This window comes from Phalaenopsis equestris, unplaced genomic scaffold (assembly GCF_001263595.1).
Source record: "Phalaenopsis equestris unplaced genomic scaffold, ASM126359v1 Scaffold000820, whole genome shotgun sequence".
Lineage (NCBI taxonomy): Eukaryota > Viridiplantae > Streptophyta > Magnoliopsida > Asparagales > Orchidaceae > Phalaenopsis > Phalaenopsis equestris.
Window position 1 is genome coordinate 83,833 of NW_018165260.1, and position 20,377 is coordinate 104,209.

Sequence of the window (20,377 nt, forward strand, 5' to 3'; positions counted from 1 at the left end):
CAGACCTTCATTCGGAGCTTTTCTTTTCTCTGCACCAGACCTTCATTCGGAGCTTTTCCCTGCACCAGACCCTCCTCCGGAGCTTTTACTTTTCTTTTTCTATAAGTCATACCCTACAACTTTTTCTGTTGGTTGTCTACTTCCTTGCAAACTCCCCTGCAATATTACATGTAGAAGCCTTTTGCCTACCTACAAACACTGCAAGAACTACAGCAAATGACAACCGCAATCAACTAGAAGTCAATTTTTCCTATAAGTTGTATTTTCCTGCAAATTCTCCTGCAGCATTACCCGTAGGAGTCTTCTGCCTACCTACAGACACTGCAAAAACTACATTCAAAGACAACCACAGTCAATTAAAAGTCGATTTTCATGCAGGTTGTCTACTTCCCTGCAAACTCCCCTTTAGAAGCTTTTTGCCTACCTACATACACTGTAAGAACTATAGTCAAAAACAACTGCATCAGTCCACTTCCCTTCAAACCCCCATGCATCATTACCTGTAGAAATCTTTCACTTACCTACAGACACTGCAGAAACTGCAGTAAAAGAAAATCGCAGTACGAGATGAAGACTTCAAGTTCTAGTTCACGGGATCTTCCTCGCTGGTTTTTTTTATGTTTGCAAATCTAAGTTGAGCATGATTTTCAACCATGTTTCAACTTGAAGAGGAGTGTTAGAAGTTATATAAGGAAATAATTTATTTCTATTAGAAATTAGGAGAATTAGATTTATTTTATAATATAATTTAATTTCCTTGTCTATTTTAAAATTATTTTCTTGGATTGAATTTATTTTCTTTCCTATTTTAGGTTTTTCTATTTTATGTTGTTTCATTATCTTTAAATAATTAATATGAATTGATTAATTGGATATATTAAGTATTATATCTTTCTTTTCCTGTTATTTTCATTTCATTGTCTTTCTGATGTCAGGATTCATGTAAGGGTTATCTATAATCTCTTTTTTATATCAATAAAAATATTCTGCATTATTGTGAATTTCAACACCGCAATGTTAACCATCACAAAACATAAAAAAGCCAAATTTCTCCAAAATAAAAGTAGAGTTAATTAATATATTTAATTTATATTTGTTGTTGAAAAATTAAGCTAAACCCAAAATATGAAGTGCATGTCTCTTAAATTTTGAGGTGGGCGCCTTGAGGTGCCCCTCACGTACTATGGCGCTTAAGTCTTAAATAAGAGGCCATGAGGCAAATGCAATATGGTGAAAAATTCACCCTCATGGTGAAAATTCTTGAAAAGCATGCCTCATAATGCACAAATTTATATGATTATGCAAAGATGATTGTTTTAAAAATAAAAGTAGATGAACATATAATGGATGCACTTCGAACTCATCCACACATGCAAGCTGGTGAAATGTGAAGAATACAATAGCAACATAGATAAAGCTCTAAAAATTTTGAAAAAGGGATGAGACTACAATAAAAAAGATATAGATATCAAACTATTAAGCATCTATCAAAAGGTAGAAATTATTGAAATTTCTTTACATGTCATTCAATGTATAAATAAGCTTATTTATAAGCGTACAGGTAAATATTTTCTCAAAATAAATGTTTTCCTGACATAAAATGCCCGTAATATGTGTCATATTTCAACACTTTCCCTCAAAAAAGAGCATGCATGTATGTTGGCTTACAAAAGAGAACGATAGAAACCACAAAGCTTTGGTGATAATTAGGGTTGTTAATGATCTGATTTCGAGTCGAGTTGGGGTTGACTCAAAATCGGCTCTAAAAAAATTCGATCCAAAATTTTGGCTCGTATCTCGAATCATTTATTTTGATCCGATCTAGATCCAAGACAAAATTCAAATCAACTTTCGAGCGATTAATGATCTTCGAGCTAAGTTTACTAAATTCACATGCATAAGCAATTAACGATCTGATTTCGAACCGAGTTGGACTTGGCTCAAAATCGGCTCAAAAAATGTTCGATACAAAATTTTGGCTAGTAGCTCGGCTCATTTATTTCAATCTGATCTCAATGCGAGCCAAAATTCAATTCAATCTTCGAGCAATTAACTATCTTTCAGCCAAATTCATTGCCTTGTGATAATACTCGCTAGTTCTAAACTAGAACTATAAACTATATATATATTCAAAAAAGCCCAAGGGCTAATATTAAAGAGAAAAGATACAGATATGTTGTATGTGTGGGCCTAAAAATAAGCACAGAACTCACGGGGTACAACACACACAAAAAAGTTAAAATAGGGGTACATATAAAGATCAAAAAAGCTCAAAACCACCAGGGCGCTGAAAAAGTGAAGGTCATCTGTCATCCCAATTTAGTTATGTCGTTGCCTCTAGTTCTCGAAAGGGATCCAGCTAACAAATTGGTAAGGTGTGTACCATGACCCGAAGTAACCAAAGTATCGTCCATAAGACTCATGAGTTCAAGTAGATCATCGTTCTTTTCCTTCCTCCTGGAAGTGTAAACCTGTCATTCCTCATCTGAAGAATCAGTCTGATTAGGTGGTAGAGCTGAAGCAGAAGGATTACCAACCGTATTACCCACAATAGGTTCTAGTATATGTGAAGTATGAGTTGCCTTTACACCAAATAATTACTGAAGAAGGAGAGCTGCGAGGTTCTCCTGATTATCAGTCTGAACACTGTCCTTTGTAGGTAATATTTCATTTGTATTGTTTTTTATGGGGTTTGAAGGTGCCAGCATCACATCACTCGCCGTAACAGTAACAGCAATGTCATTGGGGGGTCTACAGGGGCAATAGACATCTCATGTCTGGTAGTATCATCCCCAGGTGAAACTAAAATGTCCAGAGCAGTGGAGTTAGACCCATCCTTATTCACTTGAACCTTAAATTTCAAGTTTCAAGTTAGATCAAGTTAGAATGAAGCTTGTGACATTTATCAAGGATATGTCCAAGCATCTTACAGTGGGTACAATATGGGGGTTTGTGTTCCATGACGATTTGTTGCCAATATCCATTATGGTTGTGCCCAGTCAAACTTCAGTAACATCAGGTAAAGTATTATCCATTTTCACAAGTACTCTAGCCACAGAATGTCTGGTTAGGTTGAAAGTAGACAGATTTGGCTTCAAAGGGTCCCCAATGATGGCCCCAATAGAGTAGAGAACCTGATGATGAAAAAAAAGCAGTTTGAGACCAAGTAGACTAAACTATACCGGTACAATGGGAGTTTCATGATTTGGGTCGAAATCAGAAGACCATTTGAGTAATTTCATTGATTTTTCTGCGATATTAAGATATTTCTTGGAGAAAATTTCGGTGTGGTCTTCAGCCACTGTTAGTTGAAACATCACATGTCTCACATCCGCGAGTCCCACTTTCCACTTGCCTACTAGTTTAATATCATCAACACTCTTTTTGATAGCATCCATAGGTGGGTGTTCCCACTAAAATTTTTCAATAAGAACAAACTTGAATTTTTCCGTCATGGTATAAATTTCTGAGTCAGAGAAAAAGATTGTTGTTTTTCCACCTTTCTTACTTCCTTTCTTAACAAAAGGTTAATCATTTGTACCATCGTGACAATCCTTATAGCTTGAGAGGAAGACCACCGCGAATTCCACCTGAGGGTTACCGACCACGTGGGCAAAGGAGGTCTTTGTTTGTTCGGCCAAAGAAGAAAAAAGTGTAATCAGAGCAAGGAGACGTGTCGGCGTTCACCTGCAACGAGTTCCTTACAAGCAGAAGAAAAGAAGTTGTTGTCGAGCTAGAGAGAAGCGAGCGCAGACGCAAACAGACGAAGCGTCGAAACAGAAGAAATAAAACTGTCGGGCACAGAAGCAGGCAAAGGCGCAGCGTCGAAACAAGAAAGGCACAAACCTCACACCGGCACGAGCCAGAATCTACGATCAACAATGTCGACGCAGACACAGACCGGAGCAAGAGTCGACGAAACGAGTTGTGAGGCCCTCTCCTTCCTTCAAGCGGTAGAATCAAATGCGACGAAGATCTCTATTGAAAACCTTAGCAGAGCTCTCGACCGCAGTCGACATCGTGGTTTATATATATATATATATATATATTGGAAAATAACAAACCAAATAAAATGGCAATCAACTCTAACATGTTTAATTGATTCATAAAAAATAGAATTACAGTCAATTCCTATGGCTATATCGTGTTGTTAGTTGAGTACTAGCAAAGCTAAGTTATGTTAAAAAACTCGAACCCATATCATTTCAAATAATGAATGAGTCATAAATTTGTATTAAGCCTCCACACTAAATCTAACCATAGCACTTTTTTATTATTTTTTAAAGTGACCAAGTTACCTCTAATGAATATACAGTATGTGGTTGCTTTCGAAAAAGCCAACATAATCCGAACCCAAAAAAGCATCAACATTCAAGCGCTCATTATCAGGATATTTTTTTAACATGCCTCAAAACACGTAGAAAGACTCACACCTACTTTTATTTTGGGTTTTGCATATATCAACTAACAAATCCAACAACAAATGAGTAGTTGAATCTAACAAGAGTCAAATAAATCAATTTATCAACTAACCTCAAATACCAAGATGAGACATCCAATAGATATTCTTAGTCATATGGGTCTACATGAGTGTATAAGATGGCTTTCAAAAAAAAAAAAGGTTAGCTTCTCTAAAAATACAAGTAGTGCGCACTCTTTAATAAAAAAATATCTATTTATAAACTAACCTACTTTTATTTTGGGTTTTGCATATATCAACTAACAAATCTAACAACAAATGAGTAGTTGAATCTAACAAGAGTCAAATAAATCAATTTATCAACTAACCTCAAATACCAAGATGAGACATCCAATAGATATTCTTAGTCATATGGGTCTGTCTACATGAGTGTATAAGGTGGCTTTCAAAAAAAAAAAGGTTAGCTTCTCTAAAAATACAAGTAGTGCGCACTCTTTAATAAAAAAATATCTATTTTCACTCTAGGCAACCTCAACTCCAAGAACACATTTAAATCTTCATAGATCATTGATAATAAAACACTTTTGCAGGTAATTCTTTTACTTCCAATGTGTCATTATGATCATTCCCACTGAGCAACGTGTGGTCAGCATACCACAACAACAATAACAACAAGTCTTTATCCCACTAAGTGGGGTCGATTACATGAATATTTTTTCTCTACAATAACAACAAGTCTTTATCCCACTAAGTGGGGTAGATTACATGAATATTTTTTCTCTTTTGTGTCCAATTGAGTGTCATATTTTCATTTAATTATAATAAATTAAGATCATTTTTTATACAATATTCCCCAGCCTTCTTAAATCTACCTCTACCTTTCTTAATATAAATAGAATATAAAACATCTACTCTCGTAATCGGATCACCAGACGCTCAGCATGAATTACAAAAATGAAAGAACTGAAGATAGCATGGAAAAAGACGATAAAATAATATGTACTTCTACTTTCAGGATAATTATCAACAAAAAAATTGCAAAATTTATTAAATCAATCATGTGGGATCTATTCAAAGCCACATGTAGCCTTTGGAAATAAATAGGCGCAGTCTACCCCTTAGAAACATACATAAGAAATTACTCCATATAAACAGCCTCCTAAAGAACATCATAAAAGGAGTTAATTGCATCCATTCAAGTAAAGTCCGATATTCACTAATTTCCACTGAGAAAAAAATTTATACAAAGTTTAGAAAAGAAATTACTCCATATAAACAGTCTCCTAAAGAACATCATAAAAGGAGTTAATTGCATCCATTCAAGTGAAGTCCGACATTCACTAATTTCCACTGAGAAAAAAATTTATACAAAGTTTAGACTAGAACTGGATAAAGTATGGGGACATTTATGTACACACCACCCAATTCTTATGCATTTATATCTGTAACACTTTAACTTTAATTTTTACATTTATACCACCCAAATCTCACTATTTTAACTTCTAAAAAATGAAATATACTTTTTCATGCATACATAAGGTGGCATATATGCAAAAAAAATATATTTTAGGTGCTAGATAGTAAATACATAAAATTAGGTGGTTTGCATGTAGTACTTCCTATAGTATATAATAAAGTAGGCTATCTCATAAACCTGAGTAAAGCTTTTGGCAACTAGCCCAGCTTCTTATTATTGGCAACTAGCCTAGTTTCTATTGATTGATAGAATCATTAGTATGAAATTTAATGGTAAAAACCTACAAACAAGCAAATGATTTAATCCCAAATAAATAATTAATTAAATCAGACATCCATCTTAGCATTTATAGAGCTATTTTCAAGCGTGGATTTTGCGATGTTTTTTAATACGTTCAAAGAATATTCGGAATAATAAATACAAGGGAAAATTATGAATAAAAGAGGATCAATAGTCAAATATCACATAAAAATGAATAGGAAAAGTAATATGTTGCCTTCTATCTTTCCAAAGGCTTATTGGTAAATGGAGATCCAAGAATCTTCGTTAGGTGGATGCTCAATCAAATCTAAAATGTGGATTGAGAGGTTATTGGTTGAGGTAATAGAGAATGTCTACAGTAAACTTGGAATGCTAGAGAAATATAGAAGAGGAGGTGCTTGAGGTTAACGAATAGAAAGTGAGGATGACTCAAAGTAAGAAAGTATCTTGAAGTATATAAACATCGAATAATACGATCATGCAACCATATTCTTTTTGTATGTGAACATACCAGAAGCATATACAACAAATGGTATAAGGAGAGAGCTTATCGGATGAACAAAAAACATAAACATGGCAAGTACAACCAAACGTCAATGTTTGAAGACAAAATAAGGGTGGTTACTCAGAGATAAGATATCGCAAAGAGGAGCGGGGGGCCGACAGATTAAATAGCATGTTCTAAAACAGTTCATTTCCCAACTAATGAGGAACATTCATATTAAAAATTAAATTGTGAACAAAATCAAGCAGACAGTGATTATTTAATTCAATTAAAACATTAAAATGAGATATATAAGAACAAAAGAATTTCAAATGAGATTGCATAAATTCCAGAGCATACATAAATTCTGACTAATTCAGCAAATTTTAGTTCTTGATAAATAGTTTGGACACTAAAACAAATGGCCAACATTTTCATTTTGTCTAGGGTCTGTGACAACTTTGGCCTCACATGGGAAGTTTGTCTATGCAGAAGCCATTTTGGTAGGCGTGCAAAGCAATGTTGGATTAATCTATTAGGATCTCCTGTGGCCCACTAAAAAGGACAAATCACAGGCACTTAAAATTAGTGAGCAAACTATTTTAGTAAGAAAACACAATAAAAGAGGGCCTCTTCAGACTGGGTGTACAGCTGCGGGAAAATTACCAGAGTTAGCCCTAAACTACCTAGAGGTGTGTTGATCACTCAAAATAGAAATTGTTTGATGAGTCAACCATGGCAAGTTCAAGATAAAAATGCTTCAACTTATCTTTAAAGGTAACAGCTAGGGCTGTCAAAAAAGCTCGTTGTTCGCGAACAGTTCGTGTTCGGTTCATCAATGAGTTCGTGTTCGGTTCGTCAATGAGTTCGTGTTCGATTCGTTCGATAAGTAAACGAGACGAACGTGAACAAAATTTTTTCGTTCGGTTAGTGAAACGAACCAAACACGAACAGTGATGCGTTCGTTCGTGTTCGAATCGTTATACTTCGAAGTATAAAATAATTTAAAATAATTATATATAAAAATTTTATGAAATTTTAAAAAATTAAATTTTATAAAATATTATACTAATATAGATATTATATATTTATATAGTATAAGTTATATAATTAATATAATATATTATTTATATATATTAATATTAGGGATGCCAAAGTGGCTCGACGTTCATGAACAACTCATGTTCGGCTCGTTCGTTAAAAAACGAACACGAACAGTGACTTCACGAACAATTTCGAACACGAGCTTATTTCAAACAAATTAAATTTCAAACGAACCGAACACGAACAAAATCTCTGTCCATTCGTGTTCGGTTCGTTTACACCCCTAGTAACAGCTACTTCATCCTTAAGCTCCTACTCCATAGAGTAAAAAACAGCAAACAAATTGCAAGAAATCAGCGGAAAAACCCAGAGTAGGGCTAATTTTACTAATATCCGGACAAACAAATAAGATGCAAAAGTAATCTACAATTCGAGAGGTAGATAGGCTCAACACAAACCCTAGACACTGCTAGGAGCAAAAAAACAAAAGAGAAAACTACAGGAAAACAAAACATGAAGCAAACCCTAACCACTTAGCCCTAATAAATACCCCCCTAAGGTTCCCACAAACTTACCCGTAAAAACTCTCTTTAATTCCCTTTCTCGTGTAGATGAATAAGGGTTGTATGGGCCCCACTCGGACGTTGGAATCGTCCATGGAGGCTCATAAAGTTTCCGCCACCTTAGGTTGGGCCAACTGGGTCTGTCCAGTCCAGATCGATCCCTCATGGACCATTGTATATGCAATTGCCTGCAAGGTCGATGTATCAACACTCCCCTCCCAAATAAGCACCTTGTTCTCAAGGTGGAATGCCAAAAATTGCTTCTAGATTACTTCATGTGGTACCCACGTTGCTTCATAATCTGACAGGTATCTCCACTTAATCAATATCTCCCTTGCTCCAACCACTCATCGATGCACCACTTTGACCTCTAAAGATTCCAGAACCAACTCCATGTCCACTGTCAATGATGGAGATAGTGAAAACGGATGTGTATGATCTCCAATAACACGCTCAAATGTAAAACATGAAACACCGAATGCAATGATAATGAAGGTGGTAGCCTCAGGAGGTATGTCACTGCTCTAATGCATGTCATAATCTCATATGGTTAAAGTATCATGGAGAAAGCTTCTTGCTCTCCTCTCAACTAGTGTCTTCTGTCGACACGAACTCAACTTCAAGTAAATCAACTCCCTCTCCTCTCAACTAGTGTCTTCTGTCGACACGAACTCAAGTAAATCAACAACTCCCTCTTATGTCCATCAGCCTTCCTCTTCATGATTTGTTGAACCTTCAGTAGATGTCTCTTGAGCTTTGTCAACCCATTCCTCTCCTCCAAGTATTGGTCTACACTAGATATCGGTGTAATGCTATGCCCATAATATATCAGATGAGATGAATCTCACCCATTCAAAATGTTGAAATGGGTGCTCTGTGTAGTGTTATGATAGAAGTATTGTACTAATACTCAGCCCCAAACAATACACTTGGCTGAAAGCTTCAGCATATCTAATACAAAACAGTGCAGGTATATCTCTACACTCATGTTGACCACCGCCATCTAGCTATCTATATGAGAATAATACGTTGTGCTCATTTTTAAGGCTGTCTCTTGTAACATGAACGGTTCCTTTTAGAAGTGGCTAAGGAACACCTTGTTCATGTCTGATACAATAGCTTCCAAAATACAAAGCAAAAAAATCATTTCTCGTATGAACACCATAGCGACTGAGACAACAGTGTAAGGATGACATGATGGAATAAAGTGTGCATGCTTACTCAGACGATCCATTACCACCAATATCATAGTCAACCCTCTGATTGTGTCAACCCCTATATAAAATCCAACGTCATTTCCTCCCAAACCTTCATGGGTAATGCTACGGGCTGCAGTAACCCTCCTGACGCCATAGTGAAATACTTGTTTCGTTGGCGCAAATCACATTGCCACCATGCCCTCTACATCTTTGTGCATCCCCACCCAATATAGCTTTGTCGATAGTCAATTGTATGTCTTTTGTACCCCGGAGTGTCCCCGATTGAGTCATTCTGAAACTCCTACAACAGTTTAGAAATGTACAACAATGCACTCAGTAACACAAATTGTCCCTTATAGAGTGGTTGTTGCCCCCTCAATGCGTACGTTGAATGACTGCTTGTAGCAACTTTGCCCTTATCTTCCTCGACCCTTCTTCCTACTCGCTCTCTCGCCTTTGGGCTTCCTAATCTAAGACCAAGGATACTGATAAAGCTGTCAGTTAAGGCTTCTCTACCTTCTTCGATGGTTCATCGCAACTTTATTCTCTAATTCTAGCCGGTACTGAATCTCAAAATCATATCCCAATAACTTGGATGGCTACCTCTGATGCTCCTCCATCAATATCCTCTGCTCCGATAAATACTTCATGCTCCTATGATATGACCTAACTATAAAGTGTTGCTCCAACATATAAGGCTGTCACTTCTGAATAGCCATGACAATAGTCATCAACTCCCAGTAGTACACGGGCTTGCCTCATCTTGGTCGTAAGCACCTAGCTGAAATATGTAATAGGATGTTGGTCCTGCATGAGAAAAATTCCAAATCCTTATCCCGAAGCACATGTCTCTACTACAAATGGTCTACTGAAGTTTGAAAATGCTAATACAGGAACGTTGTGTCCCCCCAACTTGAAAATTTCTTTATTCAGTTACTCTGTCAGCGGCCACGTTATCGTTCCATACTCCCTCACAAATTTTCAGTAGTACCTGTGAGGCCTAGGAACCCTCTTAACTCCTTCAAGCTCTTCACTAAAAGCAAGCTCAACATAACCTTGATCTTGGATTGATCTGTTGCTACCCCTGCTTTGATCACCTCATGCCCTTGGTACTCGACCTTTGACTTAGCAAAGAAATATTTTTTAAAGTTAGTGTACAACTGATGCTCTCTCAGTGTCTCTAAGACCGTCCTCAGGCGTCTCCCAGATGCTCTACTTTTGTAGGACTGTAGATCAGGATATCTTCAAAAAAATGTCAGGATGAATTTCTGGACGTAGTGTTAAAAAACACTATTCATGAGAGATTGAAATGTGGCCTAAGCGTTGGTAAGACCACACGATATCACAAAAAACTCGTAATGTCCTTCATGAGTCCTAAACATTATCTGGTGCACATCAACTGGAATCATCCTTATATGATGGTATCCCAACTTCAGATTAATTTAAGAGAAAATAATTGCTCTATAAAGTTCATCTAACAGCTCATCAATCATGGGAATTAAAAACTTGTCGAGTACAGTTTCTTTGTTCAAGGCCTTGCAGTTCACACAAAATCTCCAACTGACATCAACTTTCTTCACCGAGAGAACTGAACTGGAAAAGAGGCTTACACTGGTCCTGATAATCCCTACTTCGAGCATCTCGCGAATCAACTTCTCGATCTCAGGTATTGTCTGACATTGATAGGAGGAACACCTTCCTTCAATGTGATGGCATGCTCGTGTTCCCTCGATGGCAAAAATTCGTTTGGTTGTTGAAAGATATCAGAAAACTACTACATAAACTGTTGAACACCTCAAGGAATTCTACTGATTCAGGCACCCGGATCTCCTGTATGCTCTACAACTCCAAATAGCCCAACCCTGTTCCCTATATCTCCTTGACCATGATTTTGAGTGACTGCATAGGGTAGCATCAGCTATTGCAATATCTCTCCCAAATTATTTGTAGCTACTTCATCCCTAGAATAACATCAGCGCTTGTAGTTTCAACACTAATCCCCTATAAATTTTCCGACTTTTCTTTACCTTTCTTATTCCCATCATGACCCAAAAACTTCTCCTATCTACCACCTTCAACCCTAATAGGTCAACAATGTGATTTGAGTGAAATTACGAGTGGTCACACTATCCACCAACACCTCTACTAGCTATTCCCTGATCTATTCTCTCACTTTTATGATGTGATTTGGATTAAATCCCACCACAGAGTTGAAGGACACCTTAGCAATATCCAAAGGCAAGTGCTTCTCTTCCTCTACTATTTCTTCTTTTGACTCGTCACTATCTTCCTCCTCCCCCTCAAGAAATAAAAGGACTTAGAGTGTGCACTCCTTGCACTAGTGGCCTAGGACATGCTTCTCATCATATTAGAAACAAAATCTCATTGTTCTCTTGTCCTGCATCTATGCCTCTGTGAGGCGCTTGAAATTGACCCCGAGAAGGACCCTCATATTCCTCTCATTCGTTGCCTCCTTCTGAATGACCCCGAGAAGGACCCTCATATTCCTCTCATTCGCTGCCTCCTTCTGAAATGATGTTGTTTGGGTCTTCAGTGTCATGGTCGTCGAGGTACACATATGGAATCTTCAAGTTCTACCTCTTTTGCTAGTCTTTTTCATCTGTTTCTTAACTTCCACCATCTGGGTGAGCTCCATCGTCTCCCTCAATCCTCAAAGTCTCCATGGTCAAAGTGATGCCTGTATGTCGGGCTTTAGGCCCTTCATAAAATTTCCCTCTATTCTTCCTTAAGAAATTCCCCTCAACTCGAATCTCTCCCTTTATTTCATAATTGTCCCCTCTTAATTCAAGGCATAAAATTGCTCGTGTAGATCTCCTTTCCGAATAGCTCAAAAATATTTCAACAAACAATCAATAAAGTGCTCCGACGAACAGATCAGTTATCCTGCCTCCCTCCACTGAAACAATTATAAAGCTTTCCCCTCCAAACATAACTCTGCCTCTGTGAGCTTATCCTCCCCATCTAGCCCATTCACCGTGAAGTATTGCTCCACCTAATACACCCACCCGTGTGCATCTTCCCCCTAGAAAATCGGCATCTTCAACTTCTAAAACCTAGCATCACTACCCCAAACTCTTCTCTCTTTGGCGTTCCCCCATATATACCCTCATTCGATCATAGTCATACCCAATTCCGGTTTCTCTTCTCCCTTCTTCGTGCTTCTCCGGGCCCCTTGCATAGCCCCTCCGCCCCATTTTAACCAACCAACTCCATCTGAGATCATTAGTCCACCACACATCAGAATCCTTGAGAGAACTTGATGGTGGATGCATTCCTCCTCAAGTTCCTCTAGTTAGATCTCTTTATCTTTTGATTTAGCCGAAAATCCTTCAGTCGACCCTTTGCTAGAGTTTGCAAATCAAGCCGTCGGTGAGTCTTCGGTTGCACTTCAATAAGCCTCCTTATCATCTCCTCCAAGCTCCTGAATCGGTTTTTCATATAAGAAAACCTATCATCTATGGAGAAAAACCTTCCTTCTATAGTGGAGAACCTTTCCTCCATCCAAGATTTGATTTGCCCTACTTCCCATTCCAACCTCTCTTCCAACGAATTCACTTTCTTAGTTGTCAACTTTCTAAGAACTTACTCCGATATAAATTTAATAGCCCTGGAGCCAAAAACAGCAAACAAATTGCAAGAAATCAGCGGGAAAACCCATATTAGGGCTAATTTTACTAATATCTAAGCAAAAAAAAAACAAGATACAAGGATGATCTACAATTTGAGAGGTGGATCGGCTCTCCTCAAATCCTAGAAGCCGCTAGGAGCAAACAAATAAAAGAGAAAACTGCAGAAAAACAAAACACGAAGCAAACCCTAGCCACTTAGCCCTAATAAATACCCCCAAGGTCACCTCGAACTTTTCCCCAAAAAATCCCCTCAATTCCCCCTTCTCGTGTATGTCATTAAGGGCTGCACGGGCCCCACTCGAATGCTGGAATCATCCATGGCAGCTCCTAGGGTTTCTGCCCCCCCTAAGCTGGGTCGGCTGGGTCTAGCCGCTCCAGACCGATGCCTCCTGGACTGGCGTACGTTCAGCAGCCGGCAAAGCCAGCGTTTAGAGGCATAGCAAATAATAGGTCTTAAGATGTATGGTTAATGGAGCTTGACCTTCAAGCAAATCTCTAAATGAAACTTCACAAATAGTAAGGTGATCGATAGAGTACACATATATCCAAAGCTGGAGAAATGGGATAGGCCAATAGCACAGGAACAACAGACATTGATGACAAGAGAATAGACAAACTCAAGCAGCAAACAAAATTAATTGAGTAGCCAACAACTGGATGATCAAGAACCCAATTTCTAAACAAAGTCTGCTCTTTCCTAATATATAATTGTTGAGTTTTGGGCAGTATATTTTCAAAGTATTCGTCATGAAAAGAAGTAGAAAGCACGCCATATATAGTTAGAACAAAGAGAGTATATATGATATTTTGTCAGTAGAAGCCAGGATAACACACCACCAACTCATGAGATTCTATCTAGTATCATAGGGAACGAATGGAGAATGAACTTACGGATAAAAGCAAGGCAAAAAAAATTTAACACTGAACGGTGTTTCCATGCAGCACTCAATAGACATGAATGGATATTAGTTATAAAAATTCCTAAGGCCAATCACAAACAATGTAGATAAGACTGATCATTGTGATAGACTCTAAAATTTATAGAATATAAATAACAATATAAATGTGCAATGTTATTCTATTTATGCAGTGAAATTTTTATAAAGGTGGCAACCACCAGGTTATATCATGTGTTCACTCGTCCTGTTTTCTCTTCTTTTCTTTGATTATCAATTTTTCTCGGTTTGATCAGCACTAATGGAAGCCAAAAAGCACAACTAATAAGTAGATTGATGGATGGTGGATGGTGGATTTTGCGAGGCACCAAGGTAGCCAAAATATAGAAAATTCATACAAGCAATTAGAAACCATAGCATTACAAATATATATATCAAACACTTCATACTATTTGATTTCTCCTACCGATCACTACAAAAGGACTGAACTTCGAGGCAGAATTCTATTTTGCATACCTAAAGGACCTAAAGAGGTTGTAATTTATAAGCCAAGTTGAAATGTCTGAAAGGAAACATAAAAGAAAATCAGAAAACCTTTCTACATCTAAACTAACTTTAGATCAATAAAAAAACATATCACATAGAAATTCTAGGCTAAACGAAGAAGCAAGAATAATTCCCATAATCTTAGCATATTCAAACTAATCCGCATAAAACATCTTATCAACTTCATGAAGCATCATTGATGTGATAACGTCAGTATTAGTGTTGCCCATATTATGTTACAATTCAATTTATGTTTTAGTTCTGTTTTTGTGTTTTTATAGTTGAATGACAAACTTGTAACCAGTGTTGTCTTAGTACATATAAATAGGAGTTGTTTTTCATATAGGGGCAGATTTTAGTTTTAAATTGTCAGTTTCTCTCTTTTGGGAAGGTTGGGCTACCCGTTCATCTCCTTGCAACTGTATCCTGGAGTTGGCAGCCCAGATGGTGTCTTATCGTGTGCATTCTTGTGCTTCTTTTACATCAATAATATTCTATTTGTTGTTCTTAGCATCCAGAATTCTTCTCAACAATTATTGATTGTTGTTTTGTTAATTCTATTCTCATATTCCTTGTCAGTTTCATTTTGGTAATAAAGTTTTGGCTTTTTTATCCCAATTCTTGCCAAGATCCTCTAGCCTTCTCGATAGGCTGCTAAACACTGGTCCAGGTGGTGATCAACATCGAGTTTAGTGGAATTGCAAGATTCGTCTATTGTGTCTGTGTTTCTGTTTTGCAGCATCCGATTTACCGTGAATACAGAAATCTATAGAATTTTTGTGTAGGCTAATATTTGGTTTCATATTTTGTTGTTGAATTCCTATCTCTATTAATACTTGTTTCTTCCTTGTTGATTTATGGTTTAAGAAAAAAGCCAACTTACTGTCTTCTTATTCTTCACTGTTGGGTTTTCTACATTTCTTGCTTTCGGCTGCTCCTTCATCTTCTCCTTCCTATCCTCTACAACTTTCCAACAAGACAACATTCCGCCACGAAGAATTATTACAAGACCTAATCAGGAACTCATTATCAAAGGTTTATAATGGGAGATCCGGTTTTTTCAAGAAAGAATAGTTATTCTTGAAAAAAGAAAATTGGAAGAACATTAGGTGGAACAAGAAAACAAATACCTTAAGCATTTCAACGAGAATCCTCAAGTTTTGATTGAAGGTCCGGTATCAGAATCATTGTGATACATGTATATGATTAGACTGTGTACGATGAGGAGAAATGTGTTGGAATTCCTAGAGTGAAAATTTCATATGATGATGTTTGGCAGCACCATTTGGCGGAGTTCATTGCGAGCAACATTCAAATTAGAAGGGTTCCTTCTGTCACTAGTAAAATATATGATTCTTTAACCTTTAGGCAGTCCAAATTATCTTCGAATGATCAGATTGATAAAAATTACAAGAAGATGATTTCTAAGAATATTCGCTCATGTGACTGATGTTTTGGTCAAGCGCAACTACAGTTGCAAGTGCAACTACACAAATAAAGCAAAATCCAAATTTAGTTTTGTTGATGTAAACAATTCAAATCTTGGTGATATGCAAATGTACAAGTCAGTTCTAGTTGGAATTGGAATGATGAGGATAAGAGACTTGGTATAGACATCCAATCACTTCTCACAGAGTTTGGAGACTTTGGTGACTTCTCTGAAAATAATGTTCTAAGTTTTGGTGAGCCACCGGGAATTGCTGACTCTCAAGTCAATGTATTTTCCATCTATTGATTGTGGTGATATCAGCAGTAGTTCTTGTACAGATGGAATCGCGAACCTTGATCGAAGAATATCAATTGTGGGTCATATATCTTCTAGTAACTTTAACCAACCATCTGCAACACTTATGAAGGATATTGTTGCTTATCAAGGAGGTGAAGCCCAAGGGCTTGATGTTGCACCAAGATCAAATGGTAAGCAAGCAAAAGTTAAATTCAATAGTGATGAATCATCGCCTAATCACTGTATCTTGACCTACATAGAGATTAGAACATCTCTATCATTTTCAATGTCCCCGAGTCAGAATTGGAGACCCAAGTTGAACCTTCCCCAACCCCGGGAGAATGATGCGGGTGCATCAGTATTAGTGTTATCCGTATTATGTTAAAATTCAGTTTTTATGTTTTATTTTTATTTTTATGTGTTTTTCTAGTTGGATGGCAAACTTGTAAAAAATGGGGCCTTAGTGTCCATAAATAGATGTTGTTTTGTGTATAGAGGCAGATTTTAGTCTTAATTTTGTGGGTTTCTTTCTTTTAAGAGGGTTGGGCTACCCGTTCAACTTCCTTGAAGCTGTATCCTGGAGTTGGCAGCCCGAATGGTGCATTGCCATGTGTATTCTTGTTCTTTCCTTACATCAATAATATTCCTTTTGTTGTTCTTTGCCTCCAGAATACTTCTCAGCAATTCTTGATTGTTGTTTTGCTGAAATTTCTAGTCTCATATCCCTTGTCGGTATCAATCATCTTCATGAAACACCATATTCAACGTCTTCTCAACTTCACATGCAATTTCTATAGGTGTCTTCAGAATTACTTATATTTATTTCAATTTATAAGAAAATAGTAAGGCTAATCTCTCAAACTCATGAAAAGAACTTCCTTCCATTTGCAAAGTAAGAGAGAGTAAATTGACATATTTTCTCTTCACGCAAAAATTGTCACACTTGGCCAAACGGTTTCATTGGAAATCAATTCTTGGGGAGCAAAGCTTTCACTGCATAATAAATTAATATGGATGGAGTGATAGAAATAAATGACTACAAGTTAATACATAAAGCCCCAAATAGTTGTCCTTCATATAAGCATGCAACTAGAACTTTCAAATGCTGATTATCGGTTGGCAAAATCAACAAAATAAGCTGTCCTAAAAAACTATCTCCATAGTACCGTATGTTAAAATTCATAAATGTCATTAAAAATTAGCCCGAACTTAAAAACTTTTAACAATTAATAAAGAAAGAGTTCACATTTAGCAGTTAGTAAGCTTTAGAAGTGCTAAAAGGACTCACTTAGCGAATGCTTTAACAAGCGATCTAGGCCTCTCATAAACATCTCTACTAATCACCTGCGACTCCTCCTGCCCATCTTCTTCCTTCATTTTTTTAGTTTTCCCTTGTGATCTTGATTCAGGCTTCCAGCAAGCATTAGCAAGCGACTTACCAAGTAAATCAGCAATGCTAACAGCCATTTCCTCAGCCTTCTGCACATATGGAAAAGTTTCCTCCTTGAAATGATGTGAAAGCCACAAATACATAGATAAAACTTGGTGCTTTGTTTCAAGATCCAAAAGCTCTGCATCATTCCTGGCAGAACACTTCGGTAGCCCCATTGCTATGCCAACAGGGCGGTTTTCACTGTAGTGCTGCGCAAACCGTAACAAATGGTACATAGCCTTGGGATCTCTAATATTCACAGGAGCAAAACAGAAATTATAGCGTTCCTCAAGAGATAAATCCTCCACCTTCTCCAGCATGTTGGCAACTTTCTTCACATTCTCATGCTTGCATAGGAAGTAGGATCCATCAAGGCGGCATGTATCTCTAAACTTGTCCAGTAATTTGCAGAAAGTGATATTAGCAAATTGTGCAGCAAACAACTCCATCTGCTCAAAGAAAGGAAAGAGACCAACTTTGGCTACCTCTGTAAATGGCTGCTTCAAACACTCAATCAAATAGTCCAAATCATCTAAGATGAAAGTGGTCACCAACCCATCTGGATAACTACTCCCTCTCCTGCCTGCTCGCCCAGCTATTTGCTTAACCTGTGAGGCAGGAACTGGCACCATCTTATCACCATTATACTTTGACAAAGAAAAGAAAACAACTCTTCTAATATTGAGATTCAACCCCATTCCAACTGCGTCACTAGCTACCAAAACATCGTGCTCTTTATCCTGATCATTAAACAAGTTCGCCTGCTGCCGCCTTGTCTCTGGCGGCAATGCACCATAAATAACACAGCACTTGTGCTTTGTCATCTTCTCTATCGCTAACTTCACCTCAAAAATCTCTCTCCTTGAGAATGCCACGACGCAATCTCCAGATTGGACGTTCTTTAAGTCCCCCAAAAGGGTTTTTGCCTCAACAACCAGTGGCTTGAACCTGGCATAATGCTGCATATTGAGTTCATCCCCAGTTTCCTTACATATCTTCCTGACAATGCTCAAAACGCTGGGATCCCCACACAAGTGAATCTCATCAGCTTTCAAACCGAGAAGCGCCCTAGTCCAGGCATACCCTCTCGTATTGTCTGCCATCATTTGAATCTCATCAATCACAGCAACGTCATAGAGTTCATCAGTAGAGACCATTTCTATTGTACAAGCAACGTGATTAGAAAAGGGAACGTTTTTCTTCTCCTGACCTGTATGTAAGCTACAATAAACTCCTAAAGCATTCACCTTGTCAAAGACTTCTACGGCAAGAAGACGGAGAGGACTGCAGTAGACTCCCTTCTTAGCCTCCATGAAACTCTGGAGAGCGTTATAAGTCTTGCCGCTGTTGGTTGGGCCACAGTGGTAAACGATCTTGCGCTTCATGGCTCGAGCGAAGGGAAACCAAGTGTGAGGTTCGGTCATGTCGGCGGAGTCCATAAGGGATTTATAGTTGCGGAGTTCATCGGGAAATTCATCAAGACAGTAGTCGATGAAGATGGGGAGGAGAAAGCAGTCTGCTTCGGGAGAGGGGCCGAGTGACGAAAGTTGTAGGAAGACGTGAGGAGGGCAGCGGTCGAGGAAGAAGTAGCGAAAGCGGCGGGCGGCGGAGGGGAAGAAGGAGGAGGGAATGTATGCCGCGAGGGCCTGGTCGGATACCCAGGGGGATTTGGCAAAGGAGCGAATGATTTTGACAAGGGAGTCCCATTGAACGCGGGTGAGCTTCTCGGAGGAGCCCTCGGTGCGGAGCATGCGGTAGACGTCAGATGGATTTAGGGTATGGAGAGAAGCCTTGGGTTTCGGGTTCTGATTCTGATCAGCCTTGGCTTCCGATAGAGATGAGAAGGAGGAAGAGATGGAGTGGAGATAGAGGGACGGGTAGCCGAACACTGAAGTTAGTCTAAATTGGGAACTGAGAAAATGGTAATATAGGGGGCAGAAGGCAAGCTCTAAGGGGGGCGCCAGCGGGGGAGGTGGGGGCTGAGGGAGGAGATGAGTGGGAAGAAAAAAAGGTCTTAGCTTTGAAATGGAATTGCGGGCTCGGACGAGGGAGGAGGCCATGGGAGCTGTTTGGGGAGCAAAAAGAGGGTTTTAGAAGGGAGACCATTTGGAGGGGCTCGGACGAGGGAGGAGGCCATGGGAGCTGTTTCGGGAGCAAAAAGAGGGTTTTAGAAGGGAGACCGTTTGGAGGGAGGAGAGCGAAAAATTATTCCATGCGGTTGCGTCCGGACCGTAAATCACATTCCTGATGTATTTTGGTTAGCCTCACCTAAAATTTTTTATTTTTAAAGGTCTTAGCTTTGAAATGGAATTGCGGGCTCGGACGAGGGAGGAGGCCATGGGAGCTGTTTGGGGAGCAAAAAGAGGGTTTTAGAAGGGAGACCATTTGGAGGAGGAGAGGGGGCTCATAGTTTTTGTCCTGGGATTAATGCGAGACGTCCTTTGACGAAATTTTTTGCCTTTTTTAGATTTTTTTTATTATTATTTTTTTTTTTTTGTTAATAGTGTCGGGTTTTCAAATAAATTAATTGTTTGTGAATAGCTATTATCCAATTTTGTTAAATAGTATGTGATTGATTTATTCTTTAAAAAAAAACATCGAACATGGGTAATTTTTTAAAGCTCGACTTATAAATGAATTGAATAAAAATAAAGATTCATTCATTCATGTTTGACTCAT

The 20,377-nt window shown here is 38.2% G+C and overlaps 1 protein-coding gene across 2 annotated transcripts in view; it reads right to left on the bottom strand.

Annotated features, from left to right (window-relative positions):
* LOC110031456 (ATP-dependent RNA helicase SUV3L, mitochondrial-like) overlaps window positions 1-20,120 on the bottom strand; it is a 23,813-nt gene extending 3,693 nt beyond the window's left edge. Inside the window, exons 1-3 of one of the 2 annotated variants that reach the window (XM_020734660.1) lie at window positions 20,081-20,120; window positions 18,007-19,801; window positions 17,555-17,745 (exon numbers count right to left, since the gene is read on the bottom strand). In XM_020734660.1, the coding sequence (XP_020590319.1) occupies window positions 17,555-17,745; window positions 18,007-19,758 (1,943 nt within the window). In that variant the 5' untranslated portion in view covers window positions 19,759-19,801; window positions 20,081-20,120. Of the gene's footprint in view, window positions 1-17,554; window positions 19,802-20,080 lie in introns of both variants that reach the window. The other variant, XM_020734659.1, reaches the window with a different exon arrangement.
* Between the last annotated feature and the right edge of the window lie 257 nt (window positions 20,121-20,377).